General features: G+C 45.3%; 1 protein-coding gene across 2 annotated transcripts in view; it reads right to left on the bottom strand.

Moving 5' to 3' along the window:
- SPON1 (spondin 1) overlaps positions 1-13,407 on the bottom strand; it is a 252,810-nt gene that overhangs the window by 105,769 nt on the left and 133,634 nt on the right. For both annotated transcript variants that reach the window (XR_011995091.1, XM_072725596.1), the window contains exon 6: positions 1,808-1,956. Coding sequence is in view for 1 of the 2 variants with exons in the window: in XM_072725596.1 (XP_072581697.1) it covers positions 1,808-1,956 (149 nt within the window). In the remaining variant the exon portion in view is untranslated. The remainder of the gene's footprint in view (positions 1-1,807; positions 1,957-13,407) is intronic.

The raw sequence follows: 13,407 nt of genomic DNA on the forward strand, positions 1-13,407 counted from the left end.
CATGATAAATAATGTTTGCTGGCACAACGGGTCCCAGTTTCTCATGATTCATACCTATTTCTCTTCCCTCCAGAAATCTCTCAAAAAAGACAACGAAGGAGACTGGCATTATTATGAAGATGTCCTTGACCTTGACCTAATTTATTTGCAAACTTTAGTATTTGTAATTTTTTCTTTTCTTTTCTTTTCTTTTTTTTCTTTTCTTCTTTTCTTTTCTTTTCTTTTTTCTCTTTTCTTTTCTTTTCTCTTTTTTCTTTTCTTTCTTTCTTTCTTTCTTTCTTTCTTTCTTTCTTTCTTCTTCTTTTTTTTTTTTTTTTTAACACCATAGCACACAATGGAACTTGATAAGCCAGTGTACCATAATCCTACGCTTGAGACCCAGGAACACGGTCCCTCAGGATCCCAAACAAAGGATCCTCCCCTCTGACAGGCTGGGCTGATGAGGACGAAGCTGGAGCCCTCTATGGCTTCACCGATGTCTGTGCTGTGCTTTAGCCTGAATGAATGATGCCCATCGTGAGGCATGGCGGCCGGAGTCAGAGAAACACCACTAACTAGTTCGTTGGATGCACTTGTGATGAATAGCATGCAGTCTTAAAACATCTGGTTAAACATTTTTTTCCCAAGAATGTAGAAAAGGCTTTAAATCAAATTAATAAGAAACATAAGCTAATTCCTGGGCATTTCTGGACTCTGGTCCAAAAAGATTCCTCAGGGGATTATAGGAGGAGTTAGGGTGACCTTTGCTGCATTCAGTTTAAAGTTTGTGGGCAGCTTGGAGTCCCGATGGGAGACTTCAAAGGGAAGCACCAGGGCCCTCAGCTGTGCTTGCCCTCCGGTGCCGCTCAGGCCTCTGGGCACATACACACCATGAGACGCGGGCCCAGTGTCTCCAGGGCCTCCTGCGGTCTCAGATGTGGGTCAGCCTCACAGTGACGTGTGTTGTGAAATGACCACATCCCAAGCATGGCTTGCTCTTTCCTTACTCCCCTCTGAGCGCTTGTGGGCAGTGAGCCACGGTTGCCCACTGCGCTCTCTCAGGCCTGAAGGGCTTCTGTGGGTGGGGGTTGTCAAGCTGCCCCACCACCTCTCCATAGTACAGCCGTGAATGGCCATAGAAAAACTATGGCAGCTCTTCTTTCCAGATTCCTCCTCGGCTTCTTTCTAGTGCTTTGGATGAGGGACGATGGCACTGTTAGTGAATCAAATCCAAAAGAACAACGGCCGATTTCTCCCTCGTCTCTCAATGGGATGAGGAGAGACCTAGAACGTAGCCTAGCTCCTGGGTCCATGTAACATGGTACATAGTGTCTAAAAGATGCTTCGATCCATAACTATTACGACTAATGACCCACTACTTTGTCAAACACCTCGAGGTATTGTTACAGGAAGCATGTGCTGATAAACAGCTTATTTTCATGGTGATTTTGAAATGGTGATTTTGGTTTGGGTGACTTCGGGGTCACTCCCTTGACCCTCTCAAGGATCAAAAACAACCAAGTCACTGCACTGACTCTTGGGAGGCCAGAGACATGGCATCCCACCAACGTGGCCACAGCAGCAGCTTTTAGCCCAAACTAGAGAAAATGCAAATCCTGACAGGGAAAATCTGAGACAACAAGATGGACATGGGTGACTCTGTCCTCAATTTGACAGAAACCCCCAAATTCAGCAAATAGATTTTGCTTCCAATGGCACCGATCATCCAGCACATTGAACTATAAACATCAAGCCCCTGGGAAAGAAATCGAAGGGATGCTTTGGCTGCATTCCTGGTTTTTGGTCATTCTGTGATTGATTTTCTTACCTGTTGCCGAATTTCTTCCTCCATTTTCACGGGTGAGCCCAATTCCGCAACTTGCTTGACACCTTCACTCGCATATCCTCCGTACTCCCACAGCACGTAGTTCTTGGAGTGGGATCCACCAATGATTGCAGACCAGTGATTGGCCCGACCTGGGAAAGCCAATCAGGATGCAGGTAATCAGCGTGGCTGTGGCTAAAACATGAGCCCCTTATATGTTGGGAACAAAGTGTCATTTGACAATCATTCAACCAGTGCTGGCTAAGCACCTGTGTTAGGCCCTGTGCTGTCCAGAGAGGAATAAGACCATCCCGGGAAGCAAGAAGGTCTTGGGAATGTGCAGACAGGAGAGCAACAGATGCTTGAGAGAGACACAGAGGCAGCCCAGAATGATGACTTCTGTTGGGGAGCGTTTCAGAGAAGGGGGACGACTGTGAGACTTTGAAAGGCTGATCAGATTTGTAAGACAGACTAGAGAGGAGAAGCTATTTCTGGCAGACTCAGAAGCATTAAATAACACTGTGTGTTTGGGGAGCCATAAGTAATTTAGCATCGCTGTGTCACCAACTGTCAGGGGAGAGGCAGGAAGCGATGCCAGGGAGGTAGGAAGGAGGCCGCTCATGGATGGCTCTGCTCTAAATGCTCCAGGAGTTTGGATATCATTTGAAAGGGTCTGAAACCACTGAAGGGTCCTGAGCAGGGGAATGGCATGATCGCATTTGAATTTTAGATAAGTCATCCAGGCAGCAGTGTGAAGAATGCATTAGATGGAGCAAAATGAGATTGTAGAGCTGTGGCGGGAGAGCGGGGAGCCAAGGGTAGAGGGAGTGAGTGGGGAGCAGGCTTGGGCAATTCTCGGCAAGGAGCTTGGTTGACTTTGAGCTGGCTTTTCTGTGCCTTCCAGGATGCGGGGCAGGTGAGCCAGCCGGGTGAGAGGATGGGCAGGCAGTCTGGATGTGTGGAAGGGACTGATCCCACTGCTGAGGATCACGGGTAGGGGGCGGGGGCTGGTGGCCATAGGGAGTGCAGGAGGGAACCTGAGGGTGACACAGGGGGGAACAGAACAGCATCTGGACAGGACCAAGACAAAACTGACTGAGGGCTTTTCAAAGTGCCAGAGGGAGGATGGAGAGTCAACATCAGCACTGCGCTGGGTGTTGTTTCTGCCAGTGATGGGTGCGAGCACACACACACACACACACACACACACACAGTAATCAATTACTGGCTAAATAACATACAATTCATCATAGGCCAGTTCAGTTCTCAGCCATTCTTTGGTTGGCTACTGAAGCCCCGAGGTAAAGAACATTTGGGGGCACAGCACAGAGGAAAACCCGAACTGGCTGGACCCCGGTGCCACATGCAGTACCTGCAGCTTACCACCTGTGGCCATCGTGACTGGACTCTGCTCCACCCCAGCACGTACGCAGACTACTCCGGACAAGGCCCGATCCTGCTGACATCAGCCTTGGGCCTGGGGAACACGGGGAAGCCCCCCTCCCGGCCTGCCCAGGGCAGCCCACATCACTATGCCAGCCCGCCGATGGCTTGCTCATTGTTTCCTACACATCGGGGAGATGCAAACACTGTTCATCCATCAATTCCCTAGAGAAGACAGACGGATGTGCTGCCCGCTTTTTCTGTAAGTCACTTCCTGAGCGGGGGGACTGTCCTAGCTGTCATCCAAGCCACGAGCACTACTTCTGTGCAGGGGCAAGGGCTGGGAGCCACTCGTGACCTTTGTTCATGCTGTGAACATACGGAGACCAGCTTCAGCATCTCTTGCTCCCTCTGCCTTGTTCCACCAAAATGCCCCCTTTTCCCAGACCCATTCTGCCTACAGTTCTGTACCTCAGGGGCTTAGCACATGCTGTTGCCCGTGGCTCTCTTCTCGCTTGGCTTGGCCAGCCGTCATCCCTCCTTCATGATTTACCCAGAAGTCCCCAAGATCCCCCACCCCCACCCCAGACTGACCTAAGTCTTGTCTCCTGTCTCCCCACAGCACAGATCACATGTACGATCACTGCTTCAGGTCTGTTTGCCCGCCAGCCCATAATGTCCTCGAGGAGACCTGTCATCAGCGCTATGTCCCCAGTGCCCAGTGCTATGTCCCCAGTGCCCGGCACTGTGTCTGACGCACCGTGAGTGTTTAGTGCATGTTTTCCAAAGGATTTCATCCGAGGGTATTATGCTGAGTGAAATAAGTCAATTGGAAAAGGACAAACATTATATGGTCTCATTCATTTGGGGAATATAAAAAATAGTGAAAGGGAATAAAGGAGAAAGGAGAAAAAATGAGTGGGAAATACCAGAAAAGGAGACAGAACATGAGAGACTCCTAACTCTGGGAAACGAACTAGGGGTGGTGGAAGGGGAGGTGGGCGGGGGGCGGGGGATGACTGGGTGATGGGCACTGAGGGGGGCGCTTGATGGGATGAGCACTGGGTGTTATGCTATATGTTGGCAAATTGAACACCAATAAAAAATAAATTTATTAAAACAAAACAAAACAAAACAAAAAAACCAAAGGATTTCATCCAAACAATCAAAGGGGAGAAACATTTCGGAGCAGGCTTACACAGATTTGATTCAGTGTGATTAAATTCAAGTCTCAACTCAGCAGAGTTCCTGACACCTATTGGGCTAACACACTCAGCTAACCTGCATGCTGTTAAAAAACAAACACTACCACCAACAAAAAAAGAAAGGCATTAGCCTTAACACCAGCAGACAGGGATTCAAATGCCAGCATTGCTACTTTCTAGCTATGTCAATGTGGTCAAATTCCAGTTATTTTATTTCCGAGTCTCAGCTCCCTCCTCTGTAATTCAAGGATGAGAATGCCTATCTTACTGACATATATAAGAATTAAATTCAATTTTTAAAAGATGAGATAATATATGTGAAATCACCACTGGCACACAATAGACACTCAATAATTAGAGTTTCCTCCTTTCCCGGTTGTTAGGGAGGCTACAAAAATGAGTAAAACATGAAACCTGCCTTTTATTCAGCAGAGGAAATAAGAAATCTATGTATTGTGAAATAAGAGAAGAGACTAGAACGGAGCATAATCATAGGGAGAGGAGGGGATGGGCCCAGATGGGTCTTTCTGATTTATTCATTCAACTTCCATTTACTGTGTGCCAAGCACAGTGGCAGGTTCTGGACACCAACAGAAATTGGACAAGGGCTTGTCCTGGAGGGACTCACAGTCTGGGGGTGGGGAAACAGATGGTTAAGCAGATTACTTAGGATCCAGCATGGTCAGGGATATTATAGAAACAAGAACGCAGAGCAGAGGGGGATGGAGCTGCTAACTCCAAAGTCCCCAAATCCAAAGAATCAAAGTCCAAAAGCATGAGTACAGAGAAGCAGGTGCCTCAAGAATGGGATCTTTGTGGTTTCTTACCCTTGAATAAAATGTCATTGTATCAGTTTAACTTTCTGATCAATTTAGTTGTTAATTTCCTACAATGATCTTGCAAATTACCACATTAATTCAAATTTCAACCCACTGAATGATATCAACCACATAAATAGATACCTCCCAGGCGCTAGCTATGGGGAGGGAGCAGACTCTATTGCCCCTGGGGGGAGAAGGCAGGAATCCATGGAAAACAATCTGCAACATCAGAAAAGGTAATGACTTCAGGTGAGTGGCAGTGACTCGGGTGCAGAATGGTACAGGGAGACAGGCACTGGTGACCAAGAGCCAGAGGAACTGTGCTCCAGGCCTCCATGCATGCCCATGAATCAGAGCCTCAGTTTGCCTATTAAAACTATTACTAGCCAGACTATTTCTCAAGAGTTGTGCAAACTAATTGGGCTGGTTTTGGAAAGAACTATGAAAATTTAAAAAAACTGTACAATGCAAAGTTCTCGATAGTGTTATGGATGGAAAGCGTAATGGGAATCCAATCCACAAGAGGAATCCAAAAGATGACAGAGGAGCAAGGAAACTTTCCCAGAAGAAACTTTCCTAGGAAGGCTGGCAGGACAGGAGAAGTGGGAATTCCAATGATGACACAGATAAGAGGATTAAATACTTACTAGGTGTCAGGTATGATGCTGTCCTAGGTGTGACCCTCACTACACCTTCATTCTCATTTTATAGTAAGAAAACTGAGACCCAGAGACGTTAAGGAAGCTGCCGAAGCTCAGAGTCAGGAGGGTCAAAACCGGGGGTTCAACTCCAGGTCTCCCTGGCCCTGGAGCAAACACTCTTTTCCCTACGTGGCACTGAGAGGTCGAGGAAGAGAGAAGACTGTTTGGTGGACTGGAGGGATGGAAGGCAAAGAGGGAAGATGAAAAAGAAAGTCAGGACTGGGTTGAGGAGAGTGCTGAGTACCCACCACGAGAGGGAGAAACATAATGGAAGTTTCCTTCTGGGAAGAATCATATGACAATAGTCAACATGCAGTGAGCCTTTACTAAGTGCCAGGCACTGTGCCAAGGCCTGACCTACATTATTGCATTAAACACTCAAAAAAAAAAAAAAAAAAAAAAAGGAGAGAGAGCCTGCTCTGACACAGAAGCTGTAAGAATTCCCATTTTTCACATGAGCAAACCCAGACTCAGAGAGGTTAAGTGAGTTTAACCCAGGTTCGCACAGTGGATGAGAGAGGACACTGGGATTCAAGGGCCCGAGCTGCGCTCCCCACCACAAGGCACCGCACCTGTATCCAGGCCACATCCAGTGGTGCCAAGGGAGAGGGCCCAGGGTGAGGAGACCCATCAACACTCTCTTGCGTGAGTTGTGTCGGGTGGGACTTAGGGGCAGTGGAAAGGGAATGCAGACACGGGATCAGAGGTACGAGCCAACAAGAGGGAAGATTGGACAGACTTCAGAAGGCAGGGTGGGCATGTAGTTAAAGCTCTGGGTTCTGAGTTTGACCATCGTGTATTCCAGGCTCAGTTCTGAAGCTCAGTTCTAGACTGGACAAGTAATCAGTAATCCCTCTTCCACTCAGTTTCTTCATCTGGAGATTGACATGACCAGTCTCCAGGGGTTGTTCTGAAGTCAAGACTAGTGGCTGGAACACAAAGTAGGCTCAATAAATATTAGCCAGTCAAATTAAATACTAATAGGATGGCCAGGAGCAGATCCAGACAAGCTTCTGGAAGGCATGGGAAGCAAAAAAGACCTGAGCAGGTGATTGGAGGACGGTCTGGTTTAGAATGGGTGGGTAGAGATGTCAGAACGTCAGATGCAAGGACCTGAAGCTGAAAGAAAATCCAGGAGGGAATCATCCAAGTGGGACTCAGTGGTCTGGGGCCTGAGACTGAGGTGGCTCAGCGGACCCAGTTAGCTGGGACACAGAGAAGTGAGGCCCGGGGCTCCAGCATCCTCCAGGAAATAAGGGAGGAGGGAGAGGGAGAAGCCACAGGTAACAGAAGGCCCAGGGAGGAGGAGACAGGGTACATGCTTGTGGCTTTCTTAAAGGGATGCTCGGGGGCGGGAGTGTGGGGGGCTACGGCTGAGGTCCTTGGGGAAACACTAGGGCTTCAGTTTTGGGGTCAGGGACCGAGACTATCGCCAACCCTTTTGGCTCTCAGGTAAGGCCAAAGCTCTTTGGTTTAGCAGGCCTCTGTCTGGTTCCAGTAGTGTTCTAGCGGCCTACACATACCTGAGTCTAGACGTTTATTCCCAGTAATTTAGATGAAGCATAGATGGGACGGAGGCAGGTGGGAAGCTGAGAGGAAGAAATGATTAGATGTGTGAGTCTGAGATACTGATACCAGGTATACCCCGGTTGAAAAGCCCCTCCAAGGTGACATCCTGAATATACGTGTTGTACCCTCACTTCTGACACCTTTTCTGTTGTCATGGCTGGTGCTAAGTTGCCAGTGATGCCCAAATTCACAACAAAGCTGAAAAGGCCATTGCTGATAAAAGAAGAGCCGTGCCTGGCTTTCTGTCTCATGTGGAAGGATGCGTGTTGCACATAGATGGATTCTCTGAAGGGTCCTACCTGTGGCAGGTATTCAGCAAGGCCCAGCTTTGCCGGCCTGCTTTGTCAGAGGCTGCATTCCGCTGACAATCTCAGTCCTGCAAAAAGTCCCCCATGCATTTCCTTGACATGACATTCACAGCGCTTCACTGGAGACGTCCTACAGCCTTGGTGTCTACATTGCTACAACTCACCCACTGTATCTCAGCAAATCTTCGATTTTAGGTGCTGGTTGGGTCCTTATGGATCTGCTAGCTGCCTCTCCAATCCCCATGTCCTCCTTTTATGTCTGAGTGGATAACCTTGTTACTTAACTCTTCCGAGAAGACCCAGGTCAACCCATCCACAGACTTATCCAGGCACCATGTGGCTGGTGACAAGCAGAAAAATGTGGTCGGCCTGCCAGCCCTATTCATAAAAGTTGTCTTGGATCTCATTTTCCTCTGGCCCTTGCTGTTCTCACCCTAGGCTCAGTTCCAGAATCTGCCTGGGTTTTGATGTTTTGGATTTGGCTACAGAACTTGGCTCCTTGGTTTGCCCCTGGGTGCTGCCCAGGACACAGCTTGTACTTGCCCTCTGGCTCTTCCTGCCTTTGGTGGCTTCAGGAACTCACTCTGACCAAGCTATTCAGGTTTTCAGGATCCCCTCCCGGCATGGCCTCTTGGAAAAAAAAAAAAAAAAAAACCCTGCATGGGGAGATCTGTCAGTTTGGCCAGAAATTCCTCAACTTTCTATCTTTCTGCCCTCTTCACCTTCACCTTCAGCTAGCCTTTTTTCTTTCCTTAAGGTCTTAAGAAAAATGTCATTTTTCCATTCCAGGGAAAACACTTGCACTTACACAATGGATCATATTCTTTTGCATTTCCTCTGAGGCTTCTAATAATAATATTCTATTCCATTAATTCATTCACTAAATAAATGTTTACTAGGCATACTACGTGCTAGGTTAGAAATCAACAAGCCACAGCCCGTGGCCTGTTTTTTTTCCCCCCAATAAAGTTTTATATTTTACATGTTACTTATGTATTATTTATGACTGCTTTCCTGCTACAATGGCAGAGATGAGTAGTTACGACAGAAACTGCCTGGCCTGCAAACCCTAAAGTATTTACTATCTGGTCCTTTATAGAAAAAGTTTGACAGGGATCCCTGGGTGGTGCAGCGGTTTAGCGCCTGCCTTTGGCCCAGGGCGCGATCCTGGAGACCCGGGATTGAATCCCACGTCGGGCTCCCGGTGCATGGAGCCTGCTTCTCCCTCTGCCTATGTCTCTGCCCCTCTCTCTCTCTCTCTGTGTGACTATCATAAAATAAATTAAAAAAAAAAAGTTTGACAAAATCTGTGCTAGGTCATGGAGACTCTGAGCGGAATCCAGCCTTGGTCCTGGCCCTTGAGACGTTCAGTTTGGAAGAGGAGGTGGACTGCATGGAGGACAGGTCATGACAGGTAATTTCAATAAAGTATACGTAGTACAACTTTCATAAAGGCAATGCAGAGTGATATAAAAACACGAATGGGGGATATGCAAACCAGACTGTACCAGAGAGAGCTTTCTGGAAGAAATGACAGCTAAGCTACCTTCTGAAGGGTAAGTAGGAGCTAGGAAGGCAATTACGGGGAAGGAGGAAGGTATTCTTGTAGAAGGACAAGAATTGTGCAAAAGCAGGACATAAGAGAAAGTCAGAGGTACATGGGAAACCATAAGGTAGGTCAAGGTAGAGAAAGAAAGAGAGACAGTGTGTATTTATAAAGAAGGGATGATCAATGACAAAGCCAGTCAACCAGACAAATCAGAAGAGACATGAGTGTCTTAATAAAAAAGTTTTTATTTTATCTTGAAGGCAACATGAAATAGAGAAGAATATAATGATGGTTTTGTCTGCAGACGCCCTCCAAATTTATTTATGCTCACACAACTTGTGCTCCTCACTCTGATGGAATAAATGGCACCGGACTAGCCCTCACAACATAAGTGACTAAATAGTGGGTAAGATGTATATAAAGCGCCAATGTTCAGATGTTAGAAAATAGATGGCAAACACTATGACCCCTGAGAGAAGGGTAACAGAAGAGGTGAGCCCCATGTTTGTCCCAGACATTTTCTGGTTTGTGGTACAACAGAGCATGACAATCTTCTGAGCTGAGGAGATAAAGATAGGAATTTGAGGCTTCTGGGGTAGATAGGATTTACTGTTAAGAATGCCAGAGAGGAGGATGCTGCACAGAGAAGGAACTTCAGAAACATGCACAGGAGTCCCTTTAAGTCTTTGAGCAACCACTAAGCCATGCATGTGCGGGACAAAACTCCAAAGGCTTGGGAAATAAAGCTACTGGGTAGCTAAGGGCTGACTGGAGATTGCAGAAGTCACATAATACTGAAGGGACCGGATTCCAACCATCCATATTCAAGACAACTTGATGACCATTCTGAGCATTCACCTGAGACCCAGGAAAAGGCATAATTTGGGAGAAAAATACTTCAGCACTAGAGTAAGGGCTAGTCTGGACTTACCCTGACAAAGCTTAGAAAACAAGCCTTGAAAGTAAAACAAGCAGATATACCAGTAAATTAACCAACTGCCAGATTGAAACTCCATACTCTTTAAAAGAAGATAAATCTAGTTACTCATCAATGTCCATCATATAGTCAAAAATTACTAAAAAGTGCAGAAGCAGGAAAATATGATCTATAACCATGAGGAAAAAATAACAGTCAAAAGAAAGAGTTCCTAAAATGATGGGTTTGCTGGGATTACTATACAAGGACCTTAAAACACCTACTATCAAATTCAAGGATTTAAGGAAGAGATGAACATAATGGGTGAACAGAGGAGGATTCTCAGCAGACAAAGAAATTATTATTATTTTCTTAGAGAGAGAGAGAGAGAGAGAGACAGTGCAAGTACATGGATTGAAGGAGAGGGCAGAGGGAGAGAATCTCAAGCAGGCCCACACCCAGTGTGGAGATGCGGGACTCTATCTTACAACACTGAGATCAAGACCTGACTTGAAATCAAGAGTTGGATGCTTAACCCACAGAGCCACCCAAGTGTTCCAAGAAAGAAACTTTTTAAAAACCCAATGGAAAATCAAGAACTGGAAAATATAATATCTGTTTTAGGATATGGCAAAGAGAAAGGTCTATAAATGGGAAGACAGGGTGATAGAAATTCAAAGCAAAAAGCAGAGAAAAATGTTAGAAAAAAATGAACAGGGGTCTCAGTGACTTTTGGAACAACAGTAAGTTGCTTAACATAAGGGTTATTGGAATCTTGGAAGGAGAGGATAGAGATATTGAGTTATGAATATATTTAAAGAAATAATGCCTGAAATTACCCAAAATTTGATGAAAAATATCAACTTATGTATCCAAGAAGCCCAATAAACTGCAAACAGGATAAAAACCAAGACAATTATACTTATGCACATCAAAAACAATTAATGATGACTAGAGAAAAAGAAAAAGTCTTAGAAGCAGCCAGAGCCTATAGGACGCATTACAATTAGAAAAACAAAAATAAGAATGACTGCTGGTTTTAAAAACAAGAGACAATGAAATGATATCACTAAGGTTCTGAAAGAAATAAACTGTCAACTGTGAATTCTTTTTTTTTTTTTAAAGATTTTATTTATCTATTCATGAAAGACAGAGAGAGAGAGAGAGAGGCAGAGACACAAGCAGAGGGAGAAGCAGGCTCTATGCAGGGAGCCCAACAGGGGACTCGATCCCAGGTCTCCAGGATCAGGCCCTGGGCTGAACGCAGCGCTAAACTGCTGAGCCACCCGGGCTGCCCAACTGTGAATTCTATATCCTGCAAAAATATCCTTCAAAAATGAGGGTAACTAAAACACCTTTGTGATAAAGGCAAGCTGAGTGACTTCATTACTAGCATACCTGCTATATACCTGTATATGAAATATTAAAGGACTTCTGGCTGAAGGGAAATGAAAACAGATGTAAACTCAGATCCCATAAAGGAAAAAAACAGTGCTAGAGATGGTAAATACATGGATGAGCTCCACCTTTCATATCTTTTTCACTAAGGAGTTTCTCCCTTGAAGTAGGAGGTTCAAATTTCCTTATTCCAAGTAAAAAAAAATTTTCTCGTCAATGCTCTTTCCACAAGGCCTATCTTTTGTCTTTCCTACACCTCCAGGCTTTTTGAGAAAGTCAAGCTCACGGTTTCCACTTTTTGAATTCTTTTCAGGTCCTTGCAACCTGATACTGAGCTGCCACCACGTAAGCTCATTTATGCCATCCAGTCTTTGAAATTTCAACTTTTGCTCCCTTCTATCCCCATAGTTGGACAACTGCTGGGGCAATCAGGAGAATATTACTATCTGCTTTATTTCCTTTTAATCTTTAAAATTTTAAAAAAATATATTTCATTTATTTATTCATGAGAGACACAGAGAGAGGGAGAGAGGCAGAGGCATAGACAGAGGGAGAAGCAGACTCCATGCAGGGAGTCTGATGTGGGACTCAATCCCAGGACTCCAGGATCATGCCCTAAGCCAAAGGCAGATGCTTAACTGCTGAGCTACCCAGGCATCCCAAGCTTTATTTCCTTTTTAAAAAATAAAAGCATATTTTAAATTCAAGAGAAGTCATCCTTTCAAATGTATCATTTAATGCATTTTGACAAAGGCATGCAATCATGTAACCAATCACAACGAAGATATAAAATAGCTCTACTACCAGGAGACCTGGGTGGCTCAGCAGTTAAGCATCTGCCTTTCGCTCAGGTCATGATCTCCTGGGATTAAGTCCCACATCGGGCTCCCTGCGTGGAGCCTGCTTCTCCCTCTGCCTGTGTCTCTGCCTTCCTCTCTCTATCTCTCATGAATAAACAGAATAAAATCTTAAAAAAAAAAAATAGTTCTACTACCGGGACACCTGGGTGGCTCAGCGGTTGAGCATCTACCTTCGGCTCAGGGCATGATCCCATGGTCTCCGGATCGAGTCCCACATCAGGCTCCCTGCATGGAACTTGCTTCTCCCTCTGCCTATGTCTCTGCCTGCCTCTCTCTCTCTCTCTGTCTCTTATGAATAAATAAATAAAATCTTTAAAAAAAATAGTTCTACTACCTAAAAAAATTGCCATGTGCCTCTTTGTAGTCAACTCCATTCCTCCATCCCCAGCCCTTAGCAACCTCTGATCTGTTTCTGGTTCCTATAATTTTGTCTTTCCTAGAATATAGTATAAATAACTCATACAGTAGGTAGCCCTTGGAGTCTGGCATTTTCAACTTGACATAATACATTAGAGATTCATCCATGCCCTATATGTATCAGTTTATCCTTACATCAGATGCCTTGAAAGAAACAGGCTATCTCCTACTGGTTTAAGGTCATCATTACACTCCTGTTTCTACCATTTCCTAGTTGTGTTACCTTGAACAAGCTACCTAAAGTTTTGAAGACTCAGTTTTCTTTTCTTTGAAATGGAAATAATGATAGCACCCACCTTCTAGGGTTGTTATGCATGACGCAGAGGGAAATCCATATAAACATAGTACAATTCCTGGTACATAATAAACATTCAATAAATGGTTGCTTTTAAGATTGATATTCCATTTCTCCAGGGAAGTAGAGATTGGGAGCAACCTGGAACATGCACAGAGTCTGTCCATTAGAGTAAGGCAAG

This window comes from Vulpes vulpes, chromosome 11, assembly GCF_048418805.1.
Source record: "Vulpes vulpes isolate BD-2025 chromosome 11, VulVul3, whole genome shotgun sequence".
Taxonomy (NCBI): Eukaryota; Metazoa; Chordata; class Mammalia; order Carnivora; family Canidae; genus Vulpes; species Vulpes vulpes.